Source organism: Candoia aspera, chromosome 6 (genome assembly GCF_035149785.1).
Source record: "Candoia aspera isolate rCanAsp1 chromosome 6, rCanAsp1.hap2, whole genome shotgun sequence".
Classification (NCBI taxonomy): Eukaryota; Metazoa; Chordata; class Lepidosauria; order Squamata; family Boidae; genus Candoia; species Candoia aspera.
This window is the reverse complement of record NC_086158.1, coordinates 33,473,765-33,493,749: the sequence shown is the minus strand read 5'-3', so window position 1 is coordinate 33,493,749 and position 19,985 is coordinate 33,473,765. Positions and strand designations below refer to the sequence as shown.

Below are 19,985 nucleotides of genomic sequence, written 5' to 3'. Positions count from 1 at the left end.
GCAATAGCAATGTTTCTTCTAACAGTGAGATCAGAGCTTCTGTTGAAATGCTAGATGAAGATTGGACAGTTGTGTTGAAGAAATTTAAGGGAGAAATCGAGTTGCAAGCCACAAGTGAAATTATCTTTTTGATGGAACACTATGGAAAAGAAGGGGTTATTATGTATGGGAGCTTTTCTGAAGAGAAGTCAGAGTCTTTGAGGGGGGCAGTTGGGTTGTTTGATTTCTTTATGAAAAAAGCTGTGTATGCATTGTGGGGATATGTAAATGCTATAGTTTATTTTGAAGTGGGGTAAGGACTTAAGAATATTTATCTCGATTGCTTTTATGGTCTGGTTGATTTCATTTATCTTTAATGATTTGGATTAAGATTATTAAGGTATAAAAAAGAAATAATGAATGTTTCATTTTGGGTTTAATATGAGCAAGATAATTATAATTGTTGTATTATTAATTACAGTGGCAGACAATTTATATTTTTTTTTAGTTTGATCTTTATTATAGTAGACAGGAATGTATAGATTAGTAGTAGGAAGGAAATAATTCAATAAATGTTATCCGGGGGGGACGGAGGAGTTGATTAGGAGGCATATATATATTTTAACATAAGGGGAGGGAACAATTGTATTTAGTGATTTTTATATTGTGCCAGTGGAATGATTTATAGAAATAATCTGGTTTTGGTTTAATACAGAGTAAGGGATTGATTGTGGAAGATTGCTGTATATCCTTGCTGTTAAAAGATGGAAGTCTCCTCTTTTTGTAACATTTTAAAAAAAATTCCCTTGTGTTTCCACACTTTCTTAGTTTTTTTTTTCTCTTTGTAGCTTTTTGTTTTTCTGTAGTTTTTATCTTTGTCTGAAATCTAATAAAGATTTCAAATATTATATATTCTTTATAATTGGGCCAGAATCTGTTAAAAGTACTAAAAACTACCTTTCTTTCAAGGGTGTTTGATTTCTTGCATTCTTGATTCCTTGTTGTCTCCCACAATTCATTTTCAGCTAAACAGGATCCCTTTCTCCATATCTTGTTATATCTGAATAGGGTATATTAGCTTAGGTAAGAGGGACTGGACTCTGTTCCCAATATTCCTGACTTTCTCATGGTAAAGGAGTGCTTTTACTTGATTTCCCTTGAACACAAATAGAACACCGGGGAAACATTATAAATCAGTTTCTGAATGCTTCTAGTTGCATTCAGGCAAATGGAAAAACCCTGCTACAGACATTCCTGTTCAATATGGGCCCCACTTTATTATTCTGGAGGACTGAGCAGTTTTCATTTGGTTTCTTCTGTTTGTCAGCTATTGGTTGTCTTTTTGGCATGATCGCAGAACAAGCAATAATGAGAGACTTGGTCCTAGCCCACGAGTTACCATCTGAGCCTTAAACACCACTGAATTTAACTCCTCTATTAAGCAGACTTTAGAAGAAAGTTGTAATTATAAGGATTAGAACTTGTGTTTATTTCCCACATCCCTTTCCCATCTATTTATTTATCATGTCTTTTAGACTTTATTTATTTATAAATGAATGTACTCAATTGTTACAGCAATGATGATGATGATGTTGGTTCTTTTCCTTGTTTTCTAAGGATAGCAATTGGTATTTTGTTGTTTGATAGTGCTCAGAATACATCATAATTACTTTGACCATAAATATAATTTTGTGCCTTTGAGCCAGTGTTGACTCCTGATGACTGCCTGGACTAGGCCCTGCAGTTTTCTTGGCAAGGTTTGTCACTGCCTCTTTCCTAGGGTGAGAGAGAGTGACTGGCCCTAGGTCACCCACCTGGTTTTGTGCCTAAGGCTGGACTAGAACTCACAGTCTCCTGATTTCTAGCCTAGTGCCTTAACCACTACACCAAACTGGTTCTTGAAATTAGTCAAATTAATGCAATCCTAAAGAGTTATTTTACAGAGAGCTGACAGAACTCAAACTTAATTCTGAGTAACATGCTTTGGAACTGCCTGTCACCCACAACTACCTTACTACCCTAATTCATGAGACATGACCTTACTTGCATGAAACAAATAATAAGAGAGAAGTCTGCTTTGGGATTATACTGCAACTGAGAGAACAATGTGGCTGAATGGTTTCACTAAGCAAATCCCTATGGCAGGGGTGGGTGGGGAAAACTAGATATCAGATGCAGGCTGGCAACTAGGGTCTGTGTCACCCGGGGCAAACATGGATTCCGCCCCCCCTTCAGCAAACAAATGCTATTTTATCATTTTGGCACCCCCCCCCAGTGGTGTGGCACCTGGGGCACATGCCCCGCTTGCCTCCCCCCCCCCCACAGTTGCAGCCCTGATGAGATGTGAATTTCAGACTAACATTATTCTCAGCATAGTAACATCCTTGATAAAAAATACTTTCTTTTATATGGAAATACTCAGCCATGCTTATTCCTGCCTGCAAGCTAAGGTGGTACGGGTCAAAAAGAGGTTTAGCATCTCTTAACTAGTTGAGTGAATTAAGACAATGTTTAGTCAGACAAATTTTTTAATAAAATATTCTAGATGGAAGCACATTTAACAATGAGAAATGTATATCTGTAAATAACCAAGTTAATGCTAACTATATTTAATATCATGAATCACAAATGAGATTTGTACAGCAACTACTTTATTATTTTCAAATGCAAACTTTTGCATTTAGTTTGCTATTTTACAATTTTACAAACTAGGTATAAAAGACCATAAATAAATGACATAAGTTATGTGTACCTATCATTGATGGAGAGGGAAAAATGGCAAATTAAAATAAAATAGAAAATCTATATTTCTATCTGAGATATTGTTCAAATCTGCAAACCCAAGCAATGCACTGTTAAGATTTCTTTTTTTCCAGTATGGACTAAAGTATCATATGCCTCATACATTCTAATTTTTTTAAACAGTCCTTGCATATTCCAACATATTTGCAGTGGTACAAAAAATAAATGCACTCTTTCTTTTCTTTTTTTACTTCTTAATCTGTCTAATTAATATTCAGGATGTTTTCTTTCTGGTTATGAAAATGCATGTAAAAGAAAATACTGCTTTGAAGTTCTGGTTACTGGCAAGAACCAGCTTTTTTGTTTTATACATATATATATTTATATATTTAATACACAGATCCATCACAAAATTAATACAGCAAGAAACCTGGACAAACATTAACCAGTGAGGTTGTAAGCAGATATTTCCTTAATGTATAGAGGTTTGCTGTGTTAAAATAGTCCTGTTGATGTCTCTTCTGTGACCAGGAGGAAATGAAGGCCAGTTCTATAGTCTGGTTGTTACTGGGCAATGTGTATGTATCATTTCCTTCCCCAAACCCCAGCCTCGTTTAGTACATTTGATTGAAATCTGTGTCCTGGCTTTTCAGTCCATAGTTTACGGCCCATGGCTCCTTAATAGTGCTTCATGCCTCTATATTGCCATCAGCACAAATACCTGAGCCCCAAAATATTGGTTTTAAATTTTGCATCCATGAGAACAACAAAAATGGCAAACAGTGGGGAGAACTGTGGGGAGGGAAGGAGAAAAGGCAAAGATGAATAATATTTTTTGATAAGAAATCCAAACAATGCTGGAATTTGTTAATGAAAAATTTATACTTCCTTTTCTTTTCTTTTTTTTTCCTCCTTCAGTAATGTTGGCTTGACTATTCTGTTTCAGCTTGCTGTAATGCACTGTGTTTCAGCAGAGATTATTCTGCGACCAGAAAACAGATCAAGTACATCAATGGCTGAGCTAAAAATGTGGAATGGCAGTCTGGTCTCTAGACTGTCACAATCTACCTGCCTCCAAAATCAATATGCACAAAAGGAAGTCTCCAGTAAACCTTTCTAGGGAGAACTAATTATTACTGTAGCAATGCAGAGCACTTTTCCTGTACTTGGAACATGGTTTTGTTTTGTTTTAATTTTAAATGTGTTTTGGTAATTTTAAATGTCTTTGTATTCTTAAACTGGGGCAGCGGGGGGGGGGGGGGCGGAATAAACAATTTGCTAAACAGTCAATTTGTAAGCCCAGAGATCCTTGCAAATGGCAAATGGGATAATTCATTTCTGTGAATGGATAAGGATTGCATATTTCTGTTTGTGTTCAACAAGTCTTTTCAAGACTGTTTTCTCAGGAAAAGAAAAATGCCACTGAATAGTTCAGTTCAAAGCAACCTGCTGATGGATGAAGATTTCTTCTCTACCTACTTTACCTTAAGGTATCACTGATTCAGTAATGAACAGCCTTGGCAAGACTAATGTTTATCAATGCTGTTCTTTAGCCATTATGGAACTCATGATGGATCACTTCACAACTAAAGTGAAAGTGCCCCTGCTCTAGGCTAGAGAACTAATTTTTAAGGTTAGTGTGGCAGCTACATAATATATGTATAGATACAGAACTGGAACATTCAGGAGTATGTGTGTTTTCTCCCTACTGTTGCATAGCTCACCTACTGGCCTGGTAACTCAACAGCCCAGCAACAAACTGTCAAATTATCTTGAGATGCTATCTGCATATTCACAGGTGGCCCTGTGCAACAGGCAACGAACAAACATATTACATGTGCATGCACACACACACACACACACACAAGCCATACATACCCTCACACAATCTTGGAAGAAATAAGTTACTTTCCATTCTATTAAAAAATATTGACATTATAGTATTGGCACACTTTCTGTAAAGTATCGCTGGACTATCATATGCAGTCTCAGCTTTTATTAACCAAGTTCTGCACTGGGGTACATGACCCTGGTATCCTTTATGGCTCCGATACTTACATTTGGAGAGATGTAGCAACAACATGCAGAAAAAAAACCAAAACACAGCATGTGTGTGTGTGTGTCTGTGTGTCTGTGTAGTATGTGTGTATATGTCTATAGGGCTTTGATACAGTACATTCCTTAAGTGGAAATAAAAGAACTTTATCTGGATCTTATATTTGCTTTTTGTTGCTGACAAAACCTTTTAAAAAAGGAAGAAATCCAAAGAGATACTCTTCAGGGAGTAAAGCTGCTTATTCACGGTCCATTTTATCTACAGTCAGTGCCGAATAAACTGGGACAGTTGAAGGCGCTTGTCTCTAGTCTATTATCCTCCAAAGTCAAGATGATCACCAGGAAGGCCAGATTCCAAGAAAGCAGGATCCATTTTGCCTATCAAAACAAGCAAACAAATTCCAAGTCAGAACTTGATAGCTCTGATATTTTGAATATCAATTGGAGAGATAAAATACATCTTTTAATTTCACCATAGAAAAAGCCTAGATTAGCTATTTTACTATCTTCCAAATGATTTTTTCCTAAAACCCAGTTACATTAAATGTATGACTGCAGGCACTGAAAACACTGAATGCTTTCAAATGGAAAAGTGTCCATTATCTAATTAAAGGGAAAACATAATGGATCTCGGAAACAGTGCATTTTGATCTAGGAATGCAATATTAGGGAAAGAAGGGAACACCTTTAGTAGAAACTGAACTCAGGGATTGAGCTAATGTTATATATTCATTTGATCCTTGTTCTGGTTTCATTAAAAGAAATGTTTCCTAAATTCTCACCTGAGGACATGGAATGCAACTGGTCTCAGAATAGACAACATCAAGCTAAGTAGACCAATGGGCTGATTCATATAAAGTTTTTTGCAAAAAATATTTTGCTAACCGTTGTGATCCATATCAGAAAGATTTGCTGGCTATTTTGTTTATATCTTTGCTGTCCTGCTGAACAATGCCATCCAGTTTAAATGAGATAAAAAACCTTTTTGGATTTCTGTTGTATTGAGATAATCCTTCCCCCCACCAAGCCCTCCCCCATAGACATATTGTTTTGTCTTTTTTCTTTTAGGGCAAGTATACTTATACAAATAGCAAATCTAGGAAATAATTTTCCTTGGACCAACTTTGTGAGGTAGGGTAAAAGAAAACCATTAATTCTCCATTTTTACAAATCTAGGGCTAATTTGAACTGCCTATGAATATACCTAGATGTATGCAACTTGACATGGTAGAAGGACTCCTTAGCTTCATTGTCCCTGAGAGCAACAAACATGGGGATATGAGTTTAAGTGAGTCAAGGGAGGAGATGTGAAGGTCAAAAGGACTCCCATGGTCAAAGGGTGAAGCTAAGATGATTCTGCAATGGGTATGAGGTGAGGTGTGGCTGTACAGGTGTGAGGGAAACCAACTCTCTTAAGAAACTCTGAAATCAAATTCCAAAGACGGCAATAACAAGTTGTATTGCTACTAAGAAACTATGTGGACGTGGCTGAAATTATTCAACAAATTTGAAAAGCAGATGATAAACCCCTCTAGGCTGGAACTACTTCCTCTACTTATTGGAGAAGAATGTCAAACATATCTGAGTAAATCTGGAGGCAGTGACAGAGCCAGTCAAAAGCTGCAAGGAAATATAGTCACCAATGGTGCCAGTACTGAAAAGAGGGCTTTCTCATTTTAAATGGACACAAACAACTGGAATATGGAATGTGAGAGATAAATTGTCCAATCAGAAATGAAGCATATTAAACAAGACGTTTCAGGAATAAATGAACTTAGGTGGATTATGTTCAGGCAAAATAAACACAGGCTCTGTACATGGATATCATCACATGCACAACACTGGAATCACATTAACCACATAATAGGAAACAGAAGAGGGAGAAGTGCAATCCAGTCTCAGCGAGCACACTTTCAGATGCAGACTGTGGAACAACCTATATACAGTATGTATAGATGTCTGGTAGATTCCATAAAGAATCATGCACATTAGGATATCTATGCAAAAATGATATGAAATATGTAACTGGACAAAATTATCTCATTCATGGCATTTGCCTGATGATCTCTTGACACATGTGTCATCATTTGCCCCCTTGTATCTCCCTGCAGACACCCTTGCACAAATTATTGCTGTCAATTATATGGCTTAAATTTAGAAAATAGATGAGAGCAATACTGATCTAGAAGATATGCAGTCAGTATATAAGATTAAAGAGCAGATTCAGACACTTAGGTGAAAGACAACCCAAGAAGGCATGGGAAGTGAAAAGAGTAATTATGGAAACCAGAGGAAAAATATTCCTAAAATGTGGGGGAGGAACCTAACTCAAGTGGCTTGTTGGACAATGAAAGCCTTGGGCAACAAAAAAGTTGTATGACGACTTACAGTATTAAGAAAGGATAAGGATAATTATCTAAATCAAGAATGAGATACATATTAAGAGTAATAGGTACATCAGAATACTTTATATTCTTCTAAGGAAGCTTTAGAATGGACAAAAAGCTACTATAAGAACAAAGTTTGAAGAAACAGAGTGGTCGGAATAAAAAAGGGAATGAGGCAAAGATGCATATTCTCCCCAGACCTGTTTATATGAAATAGTGAATATGAGAATGGAAGGATTGGAAGAGGTGATGGCAGAAATCAAAATAAGAGGCTGAAATCTTAACAACTTGAGATATGCTCCAAATAACACTTTGTTAGCTGAAAGTGAAGACTTAGAAGAGGTCATTACTGAAAGTAAAAACTGGAAAGTGAAAAATCTGAGTGATGTCAAACATTAAGAAGACAAAGTTAAAGCTGATCAGCATGCTTACACAGCTTACAGCTCGCAGCAAAGTACTGAAAGTAGTAGACACAGTGAAACCTCATTTTACTAGACTACTTCAAAGGAACAGGTTCCATTATTCATGAATATCTATTAAATACTAAAATATGTCATCATGGTAATTTGCATCATTTACATAATGGCTGACTTCATCTGCATCAGTTTTGCATCATTGTGGAAAAGTCCATTGCTTCCAGGTCTGCTAAATCAAGGAATTAGCAAGAAAAGAAATGACAAAAGTAGAGAAGATCATGAAGGAGAAGGTGATTTCTATGACAACAAAGATCATAATAGTTAAAGCAGTGGATAGACACCTTCAGATTATGAATCTGAGATGGCAACTAAAGTACCACGGGCCACAAGGAGAACAAATTAATCAATCTCTGACCAAAGAGGACTGACCTCTCCATTGATAAAATTATTAGCAAGCAGAGAGTTAGGGACGTGATGTTAGCAGGTGATGTACCGGAAAAATTATTTAATTATACACACACACACAGACACAGACACAGACATACATACATACATGCTTGGCAATATTGAAAGAACTAGAATAAGCAAGGTGGTGGAAAGTATAAAAGAGTCTACAGGAATTGTCCTTGAAACAACTACTAGGGATACGTTGAAACAGCAAATGTTTGTTAATGAAGTCACCAGGAGTTATATCCAAATTGATGGCACCCGAGGCAGGACAGTCATCTTATAGATCTCCATCGTCTTGTCTTATGTGGCATGCAAAAACTAAGACTATTTGGAAAAATAGTCTGACCTTCTTCAAAAAACTTTTGCAAGATTTTTGCAAGAAAAATGCTTTGGGTGTAATAGGGAGATATGTAAATGCTTTGGTATACTTCAAGGTGGGATAAAATTAGGAATGTGTTGATAATAAGGCCATTATGATTTCATTTCTCTTTAATGATTTGGATTAATATGTATTGGACTTTTTTAAAGGTTTGTTTGATTTGTAAGACTTATAAGGTATTTATAAGGTATAATAATAATTGCTTGGTTTTTAGGTTTAATGGGGTTAAGATTGCTATAGTATTATTAATTATAAAAGTAGACAATTTACATGTTTTTACAATTTGATTTTTATTATAGTGGACAGAAATATATAGAATAGTGGTGAGAAGGAAACAATTAAATAAATGTTGTTTTATGGGGAAGGGAAGTTGATTTAGGATATATATATATATATATATATATATATATATATAATATAAGGGGAAGGAGCAATTGCATTAGTGATTTGTATATGTGTTAATGGAAGGATTTATAGAAATAATGTGAACTTGGTTTGATATAGAGCAAGGGATTGATTATGGAAATTGCTGTATATTCTTCCTGTTGAAAGTCGGAAGTCACCTTTCTATGTAATCTTCAAAATTCTTTTTTCTTGTGCTTCTCACTTTTTAAGTTTTTAAAGTTTTTTTTTTCTTTTTGTACGTTTTTCTTTTCTTTTTTGTAGTTTTTATATTTGCTTTGAACTTAATAAAATTCTTTAAAAAATATTTTGACAGGATCCAAATTTAGCATCTCCTGTTCCCAACAACTTAATTTCGAAGTTTCATTCATGAGAGAAACTTGTGGTTAAAATCAGCAACTTGTTGTTACAACTGACAAGAATTGATGAGGATGATGTTGGAAATATGGCAGGTTTTATTTGTTCAATTCACTAAATCTTCCTGGCTTCCAAATAAATCCAGTGATTGCTAGCAAATCAAATTCAGTTGTCATTATTTTTTTTATGCTGAAGCTACTGTCACAAATAGATAGAACTGGAGGGAGGAGAGAAACCAAAGCTTAAGTCCTAAAAAGTGATGTTGCTATCCTCAAAACAATAAGATTAGTTGAAATGGTTTCTTCATGATATTTGTATTCTCTCCACCAAATTATCTAGCTGTACATCCTCTGGTCACATTGGTCTTTTTTTTTTTTTTCAATTTTGAGGCTGCCCAACTCCAGAACAACTCTGTGCTGCTTACAAATAAAAAACAAAACAAAATAAAAAAAACAAAATGTATCAAGAAGAAGAAGACAACTGACTGGAGGAGAGATGAAACAGCAAAAAGAAAAAAGGTACAAAAAATCAAACAAAAGAGGCTCAAGCACCATCCTAATCCAAGGCCTGGGAGAACAGCTTTAGCAGTTTGCAGAAAATCAAAAGGATGGAAGCAGTATGAATTTCTGGGGAGAGAATCGTTCGACAGTGCTGGAGCCATCACTGAGAAGGCATGCTTCCAAGGTCCCTCAAGATGACTTATTCTTATTCTATTTATTCTTATCCAGGCAGCTTACAAAACCCCAAAACAATAAAAACAGTTAAAAACATAAAATAACACAGACAGCCTGGACTAAAACATGACAATAACAAGAAACCACAACAGGGGACCCACAAACATATTACCCTGGGCCTGGGGCCAGAGCTAGGTCTTAAGGACTTTCTGGAACCCCAGGAGACCTGGTGCATGGACACTCTGTCTGACCTCATCGGACAGGTAAAAAATATAGAGACAGGCAGTCCCTCAAGTAACCAGGCCCTATATCCCTATATTACGCAGGCTTTATAGGTGATAATCAGCCCATTGAATTGCGCCCAGAGGCCAACTGGCAAGCAGTACAGCTCATGAAGCAGTGGGGATATGTGTGCACACCATCACTGTTCATGCCATTGCACTCTCAACCAGCTGTAGCCCCATGTATAGTGTATTATAATAATCCAATCAAGAGGTGACCAAGGCATGAGTGTCTGTCTGAAGGGTCTCCTGGTCCAAGAATGGGCATAATTGAACCTGTACAAACCCCTTTTGGCCAGAACTTCTACCTCCTCTTTGACCAGGAGTTGTGAGTCCAAGAGGACCCCCAGATTGTGCACTAGTCTCATATAGGGAAGTGCGACCCCATTCAAGACTAAAGATGGAAAGACCCTAGAACCAAAGATTTCAAGCAAACAAAGCCACTCAGTGTCAGGATTAAGCCAGAGTCTGTTCCTCCCATCCAGTCCTGCCCAACCTCCAAGCACTGGGTTAGGGCTTCAACAGCATCACCTGTTTGGCCTGAGATTGAGACATAAAATTGGGTATCATCAACATATTGGTGATACCTGATTCCAAACTGATGGATGACCTTACCCAGTGGTTTCATGTAAATGTTAAACAAAAGAGGAGCGAGTCAAGCCCTGAGGCTCCCCACAAGTGAGGGGCTGGGGTGTGACCTCTCACCCCCTGTCAATACGTATTGGAACCAGCCACAGGGAAAGGAAGAAAAACACTGCAGAACACTATCTCCCATTCCCAGCCCCCAAATTCTGCCTAATAGGATACCATGACTGATGGCACTGAAAGCCTCTGAGAGATCAAGGACCACCAGGATGGCTGCACAACCTCCATCCTGGCTCTGCCATAGGTTATCAACAAGCATAACCAATGCTTTCTCCCTGGCCTTAAACCAGACTAAAATAGTATAGATAAGCCCAACTACCATTTCTATCAGCTTTCCCAGAAAAGGGAAGTTGGAGACTGGACAGAAATTGTCCGGGATGTTAGGTCCAGTAATAGCCTTTAGGGAGGGGGGAGCACCATAGCCTCCCTGAAGGTGAGAGGACTATTCCCTCTCGCAGAGAAGCAGACATCACAGTGTTGGCCCAAATGCTGATAGACTCCCAGGCAGGAGAGGCCTGGATCTAACAGATGGCCAAGCTTACAGACTGGAGAATCCTGTCCACTTCCTCAAGAGTCACAAACTCACTCCATATAATCCTACAAGCCATATCTTGGGCTCCTCATCTGGACCTGTCCAGTTGGAGTCCAACTCTAAATGATTCTGAGTGACAAATACTGTAGCTAGATTATTCTTTACAGTGCCCCTGCAAATAATCCTGTGATCCCTCTCTCCCCAGCAGGGACTAAGTAACCTTGAACAGGACCACCAGGTAGCTATCAGCAGATGCAATAAGGATGGAGAAATAACATCATTTTGCCACCCTTATCACCCTGATGTAAGCCCTAACAGGGGTTTGTACCCATGTTTGACTGGATTTACTCTGTTTTCCTCAATGGCATTTCTTCATGCACTTCATCTCCCAGAGCTGCTCAGTAAACCAAGGCATCCCCAAGGATTGGCACAAGAGGAGAGGCTGTCTAAGGCCTGTATCACTCACCCATTTGAGGCTGCAATCAAGGCCTCAGCCAGACTGCCCACCAGATCCTTGGTAAAACTTCAGGCTCCCTCTGAACCCCAACTGGGTCCATCAGGCACCTAGACCAAGTCAATCTAGGACCTCTTTGTTATATGACTGGATCAGTAACACCTAGGTATGTGCAAAATGTGAACTTTCAAGAGGTGAACATTCAAGAGTACTTTAGAATGTTCCATTTTTGGAATGGGACATTTGCATATTCCTAATTGCACAGGAAAGAAAAGAACAAAACAGAAACACAAAAAAATAAATATAATAATCAACACATATTTGTTCCAAAAATCCAGCAGCCCAGAGCACTAATTTCTTGGCTGTTGCTTTACTCTGACAACATAAACTTTTGAACACAATCTTGGAATATTAAGCACTTTCTCAGCTCCCAGTGATGTTAAGATAAAGTTATCATCACATTTTCATATTCATTTACCACTTCCTTTTATATACAAATAATGGATTTCAAAAATTGAAATTATGATCTTTCTAGCTTATTTTAGCTTTGATACCTCCAGGACATACTCCATGTTACTTTGGTTCTACAATTCTGTAACAGGGCATTTAAGAGAATATGACTGTAACAGTTGATGTAAATAAAACAAAACCAACTGTTTATAATGCTGTAATAACCAATTCCCTCTATCTGAAGCATGACTAACTAACTCAGATGGAAAAAGCAGTTTTAGAGTATTTTAAGTTGAGAAGATATATATATAACTGAAGCAATGAGCAACAACCCAAAATTTAAAGAATATAGATATAATCCATTTTTCAATCTAACAAACCTATAAAGTTTTTTCCCCATAGGTCTTTTCCCTATACAGATGTTTATGTTTTCATGTGAATCATCCCATGCTTTGTAGCAAATCTGATATATGTTGAGTATCATAGTTGCATAGGAATGTATTAGAGCTTAACAGCTCTGGACCATCTAATATGTATACCAAAAATCAAGTATGTGAATTATGAGGCTACACAGTTCTGCACAAAATGACAACCATTACAAATATGTCAACAAACTAGTGTGGGGAAATGGAGCCAGTTAGTAAAATCACAATCTCCCATTAAGCACAGAAATCAACCAGAATAAACATCCTTTATGATTTCCATTTCATAAATGCATTGTTTGATTATCAGTAATGGAAACTGAAACAACAGGAAGAAGCATACTTCCACTGACCTTTTCAGTGTTGCACTATCAGTGGCCTCTTATAGGTTGGAAAGGTGCAGATTTGGAAAATCCATAACTAAGAATGGCTGACTAGTAAGATGATTTCTAGAACCATGACAGATATACTCAGTGTAATGCAACAGCAACCATAACAGCTACCAACATTCCTCTCTCAATAAAATAAAATAAATAAATCCAGTAATCAATGAAGGTTGCTTCCTGTCTCAGATCACAAGTGGATAAATCTTGAGAGGCACTGATCATCCAAATAATATTCTCCTTCAAGCTTTCTGCAAAGTACCATGGATGCTTAGAATATGCCAACATTTCCTGGTTCAGAAGATTCTTTGTTCCAATAAAAGATGAAAAAAAAATGGTTTATCCACAGATCAAACACAATAATTGTAATCCCATGGCTGCTGGGGGGAACAACAGTATTTCCTTTGTTTAAGCACAGTATCTGGCAGGAAACACAGCTTCAGAACTTGAATGGATGTTTTATAGATACAAGTATATTACATAATGTTGATCCACATCTAAGTATATTCCAGGAAACAATTTGTTCCAGGCTTGTTCTCAAATGACAGTCTGTCATTTCTGTAGGTTCCCTCCTTGCAACACTATTAGCAATCTTTATATATGAAACAGTGCTGCAAATCATTATTATTGTTATTTCAATGGCAAGGAGAAGAAGTAAAAAAGTGCAGTTCTTCAATTAAAGTGCATGGATGAGGTAAACTAATTTCAAAAGTTTAGAGTTTATTCAGTACTGTCTCAAACTGGAACCATTCTGCCGTGCATTTGTTGCATTTGGGTCCTCATTGCTTGGACGCTGTTCAGAATCTTATTCTGGTGTGCAATGGCAGTAATTCCAATTCTTGCCAGGTCACTACATGAATTAAAAAAGAAAGAAAGAAAAGAATGAGCCAAGAGGTAATAATGTAAAGCAAGGTGAATTTATATAAATGCTTAATTAAATGTCTGAATGCATTGTAGAAGGTATTTTCAAATTATATCCATTTCAATAGCCCACTATTAAAGGAAGGCATACCAACATTTTAATGACTGTAATGATATGCAATGCAAAGCAAACAATCCGATTAAATCCAGATGTACCCATTTTTTGTTAATACCGCTGAGTACTTACTCCTGGTTCATATGCACCACAGCCTCTAGGGTAGTATAGCTGGCAGCTGTGAAGTTATCCTTGTATCGCTCCATTTTAATAGCTTGAAGCCAATCGCCAACAGAAACTACACCTGAGAATTCGGGAGAACTAGGATCCAGCAAAGCAGTATTAGGCCTAGAAACAAATACAAACAAATCATCTTAATTAACAAGGAAAGCATCTAGATTTTAGACTCTTTAGTTTTCTGGTATAAATAGAGATAGAACATTTATGCATATTTTCTGAAAAAAAATATCTGTATTTTGGCTTGATGGGGAGAACTTGAAATTTGGGAACTATTGAAATATACACAATAGTTTTTAAACAATCTTTACACATATAAATAAATAGAAGCTGCTGCCAATGTCTACCCTGTCACAGGGTTTTATTGCCTAATGGAAGATAAAAACCTCCAACCTCTGGAACAAACTCAACAATTTAAACAAGCTCATAAGCAAACAAACACCAAATTCTTTCTTTTCATGAAAATGAATCCTACTCCCTGGAGGAAAAAAAAATATGTCCTTGCCCTTACAGTTGAGAGTTCTTCTGGATAATTTATCCTCTGCATACAAGAATTGGATACTAAAATCTGCACTCAGCAATCTACAATCTACTGAGGAGGCAAACAAATAGCTGCATAAATAAATACACTTAAATAGTCTTACATAAAATCATACATTAGGTTTCCGAAATACCAAATATTTTGGGTTTGGTAACAATATATGATATTGTTTTTCTTTTTATATAGCCTTTAAACAGAGAATATTAGGAAATATTTCATAAAAATCCACATTTTGGATTTTGAAGTGTTTTTATACAGTACTTTTTTTTTTTTTGCAATTTGAGGGAAATATAACCAAACAAGAGTCATTGAAAATATTTTTAAATTATTTCCCTGCATCTTCACATCTTCAAGTATAAATAACAAAACCATGGAATTCATATTATCTCAAATAATTTAGAAAAGCTTTTCCCAGTTTGGTGGCTTTTATATGTTTTGGGATTATAGAGACCTGGTTCAGAGAAAAATGTTGATTTCGTACACAAGTCTTCAGGTAAGGACTAATTAAGTGATGCTAGAATTAAATCAATCATGTACATTATCAGAGTGGAGCAAACTAACATGTTATATGGAAAGTATGGTATAAATAAGAAAAAATACCAGAAAATACCAGAAAAATCTGAAGTTATCAGTTTAATCTTTCCCTAATCTTTCATAATCCAGATGTATTAACTGCACCACTTTAATATTTCTGATAAAGAACATACCAACAAAACAAAACAAAAACTGCTTCATTAATAGTACAAGTGAGGTCCTGATGGGGTGATGATCAATTGTGAATGAATTATGTCCTCCCCATGGAGCCCTTATCAAACATGAAAAAAAAAATACCCTCAAATGTTAATTTAACACATCTGAAACATCAATGATGAAAAGTATGAGCTCTCATACAATCTGGGAGTTCAGACCTTAGCAAAAGCTTCCATCAGGCCTCTTCCTGGCAGATACAGAAGCAAGTTAAATGTTTGCATGTGAAGCACGTACAGCGGAGAATTAATCAATTTTAATCAATCAATTCCTGGCCATTGTATGTGCAAAATACTAGCACCGAGCACCCACAGCTTCAATCTTTGGTTTATAGAATGCAAGTTCCAGTTTCTAATGTCACATGATTTTTTATAAAATGTTTTTAATATGAAAAGACCATATAAACTTTTACATGCTCTGTGCCATTTTTAAACCACAAGAATTATTTGCTAGTATTAAGATGAACAAAAGATTAGTGTTTTTATTTATTTCAAGTGTGCAGCATCAAAGACTCTAGGCTTCTTGTATGTGATTGCAGGGGTGCTTCTTAGCTTGAGGATCTATCTATCTATCTATCTATCTATCTATCTATCTATCTTCGCCAACTCTTTCTATAGCAGGTATCAGAATAAACACGGGTAGCCATAAAAGAACATTCTTTGCTATTTTGCATTGTGCAAAGCCATAGCTAAATATGCACACCTATTCTTTTCAGGATATTTCATGCTTGTGTTAAAAAGAACTTCATAACAATAAGCACTGATGATCAGATTCTACACTGCAGCAGAAACTAAAATAGTCTAAGATGTATGCTTATCAGAAAATTGGAATCAAACACTGCTAGCGAAGACTAAACACTTGATAATATGTAGTCCTTCCTTAAACAATTTAATAGTGGAAGGGGTATACACTTGTCATACTACAGATGCAATTAGAACAAACTAGAAGAAACAAGAAAATAGAAGCAGAGGGCTAATAGCCTCTCTTTTCTAATGTAAACAGTAAGCAGTGTGTAAACAGTAAGCCGTGTGTCCAGAATGTATATGTACATATACAGTACATACTGTACACATATACACACTTACATACACACACACACCATTTTTTCCTTAAACATGGATCGTCAGCATTTACATTTAGTACTGTTCAGCCTTGGTTGATCCGTTACTCATTTAATGCAGCTCACTGAACTAATTTAGGGATGTGGAGTTTCACTTGAGATAAAGATGCACGTCATTTTTGGAATATTTTGTTCTCCTATCACCTCTTCTCTCTGGCTACTTATGACATCTTGTTCCAGGGACACATGACTGACTATGCTCTTCAGGGCAATTCTCTGTTCCTTGTAATAGGAAGTGTTAAAAAATAATAAAAAAATATGCAAGCATGACAATATATATTGAATTTCTGTTAATCGCAGCTGAACAGAGATCTCTGTATTTATTCCTGTGGCCCTGGCAACATTACTTCAATCAGAGTTACATAAAAAGCTGTATCACTGTTACTAACATAAAAAATGATATGAAAAATTGAAAACTTTCCCAAAAAGATTCTATTAGCCATGGGTTGGGTCCAAAGCATCTGGTGGACAATATGGTGGTTTGTGTTCTGAGGTGCTGCTAGGATAGGGCTGTTAGATCTGGGCTGTAAAATATCTGGACAATCATTTGGTTACATTAAAGAGATATTGAAAATGCTATGTCTTTGCTGCCATCTAGTGGTTATCCAGATTGTGGTAGCCCAGTTCGGGTAGCCTATCTGGAGAACGGAAAATAATTACATGTTTCAACCTACAGTAATTCTCAAACTATCTTATACTGAGACAGAACTCTGTTTTAGCTGGGTATAGTCTATCCTTTTTGGAATAGCTCTCAGGATTTAAAACTAATGTTTTTTCCCAGCCCTACTTGAAGAGCTATATGTAGTTTTGAGCCTGGAACATCTGCATGAAAGAGGATGCTCATGCTCTGCCACTGAAGTAGAAGTATGATTCATGAGTGGGGAACTGGAGAAGGGAGGGACTGTAGGGGACAGCAGGAGTTGGGAAAGCCTTCTGCCAACTTCCTTATGTGAGTTAGATTCAACCTCACATAGGTTTCTGACATAATTCACAATGATATGAGAATGGGGGGAACTACAAATTATTCCAGCTGCATCCAAGGGAGCTTACTCCTTTCCTTGCTTAACAGGAAGAAAAGGTCACCTTTACCTATTTAAATTTGCTTCATTAAAAGGCATTAAAATGAAGAATTAACATCACAATTTATTTTTTAGTCTTCTGAAGTCATCATTTTTCACACAGAAGCCTTTTCAGGCAAGCCAGCTGCCCCCAATCTGGTTCACATCAGATATATTCGTGTGTAAGTTTCTTCAACTCCAGCCAGTTCAACCAAAGACCATGTTGGTTGAGGATGATGGAATTTGTGATATGACACATCAGTCTATATCATGTTAGAAAAGGATTTTAAAAAGGCTTTTATCATTTAGTATTGTCCTCAGTGACCACTTGTACTAGACCTGCCCCCCCACTTCTAAAAAGGAAGTCGTATAATATTTATTTCCAAAGCACAACATGTATCAACCCATTTTTCTCTTTGCAAATTGTTTTTTTAAGTTTTCTTTCATTAATTGACCCTAAAGCAACACAGACACTTAAATTTATTTTTAAAAACTTCAAGCTGCTGCATGAGAAGAATCAGTAATTTTTTAAGTCTCTAAATATATTTTTTTCTATTGCATTTTTATATTTTTTAATATTGAGATGCAACTATATGTTGTAAATATATAACTAATATATAAATAAAGTAAGGTTATATTGAGAAGATTTAAGTATATATCTACTATTTTATATTGGAGAACTACAAGTAGCCTGGTCAGAACTATGAAATAGAATACAGTTTAGCACAAGAGTTGAGGTTAATTACAGCTGGCTGTCACCACCAATATTTTCCTTAATCTATCCCCATCAGGAAAGTACAGCTGACCTGGAATTTTCTGAGCCTGTCCTTTTCAAGCTGTTGGGGTTGCGGATGAGTTTGTCTAACATGTTGACAATCTGTCCAAATTTAGGTCTGTCACTACGTTCTTTCTGCCAGCAATCCAGCATCAACTGATGTAGAGCAATGGGGCAGTCCATTGGAGGTGGAAGCCGATAGCCTTCCTCAATGGCTTTAATAACCTAAGAAACAAGGAAAAACAATGCTTTAGGAGACATTTTAATATAAAGCATTTTAATATAAAGCAAGGCAAATTTCATTCAGTTTTGGCATCTATCAAATTCATGTTTACATAATATACTTAGAAAACTCCAAAATAATGTTATTAAATGGCCACTTGTAGTATTAAAGTAATGGAAAGTGAAGTCATTTGGAAAGTACAGATAATGTACAGATAATAAACATAGGCCAAGATGCACACTTTAAAATTGGGATTAGAGAAAAATGGTTAGATAAGGGTATAATGCCAGAGGACTTTGAAAAAGTTGTTTTCAGATTGTTATGGCATTTTAACAGTTGTTGTGTTGTATGCTGCCCAGAATCACATGTTTGTGAGATGGGTGGCTGCATAAATATGCTAAATATGCTAAATGAAATGAAATGGCAAATATTGTTCCAACTTCAAAAAGGTGGGGGGGGGGGAAAGGAGCCGTGTAACTACATTCTAGTTACCTTGGTGTTCTTATTGGGCAAAATGATTTGTGAGAATTTATAAAATAATATATAGCTTGGCAAAAGCCACCTATTAAGAAGTCATGCCAAATCAATCTGATATGAGCATGATGTTTAGAATGATCAGATTAGGTGACCATGAGAAAGAGGTGGACATAATATAACTTGACTTGCTTCACATCAAGGCAGAAGATGTCAACTGATGTATTGCAGGGCTCCTTTCTATCCCCTGTGATATTCAACATATTTATAAATGACTTGGTAAAGGCTTAGAAAATATGATTATCTAATTTGTGGATGATATAAAAAAAGGGAGGTAGCAAACACTATAGAGACCAGTATCAGGATTCAGGAGGATCTTGACAAGTTAGAACAATGAAACGAGCAAGATGAATTTCTACAACAAATACAAAATATTTCATTTGGGCAGGAAAAATCAAAGGCATGAGTATAAGATAGGCAAGACCATACTGGACAGAATTACAGTGTCAAGATCAAGAGAAGCCATTGTTCCTCTCTATTCGGTTTTGGTCAGAGCATAAACAGAATAACATGTCCAGTTCTGGGCACTGCATTTTAGGAAGGAGATTGATTAATGGAAGCATTTCCAGAGGACAGTATCCAAGATAATAAGGGGGCTAGGAGAAAAAAAAGTTCATGAAACTGATTGGAGCTATTTGGTTTGTTTACCCTAGAGAAGAATGTGGAATGACATGACAGCTCTATTCAAGTATGTGAAGGGCAGTCATGTAGCACACAGGGCAGAAGTGCTCCAGAGGACAAGACATGAAACAATGGGCTTAAGTTACAAGGCAGATGATTTCTACGGGACATCAGGATGAATTTTCAAATGGTAAGAGTTGTTCAA

The 19,985-nt window shown here is 36.5% G+C and overlaps 1 protein-coding gene across 1 annotated transcript in view; it reads right to left on the bottom strand.

Annotated features, from left to right (window-relative positions):
- Positions 1–3,980: 3,980 nt before the first annotated feature.
- EPHA4 (EPH receptor A4) overlaps positions 3,981–19,985 on the bottom strand; it is a 168,655-nt gene continuing 152,650 nt past the window's right edge. Inside the window, exons 15-18 of the mRNA XM_063306702.1 lie at positions 18,434–18,627; positions 14,117–14,272; positions 12,979–13,858; positions 3,981–5,154 (exon numbers count right to left, since the gene is read on the bottom strand). Of these exons, the coding sequence (XP_063162772.1) occupies positions 13,744–13,858; positions 14,117–14,272; positions 18,434–18,627 (465 nt within the window). The 3' untranslated portion in view covers positions 3,981–5,154; positions 12,979–13,743. The remainder of the gene's footprint in view (positions 5,155–12,978; positions 13,859–14,116; positions 14,273–18,433; positions 18,628–19,985) is intronic.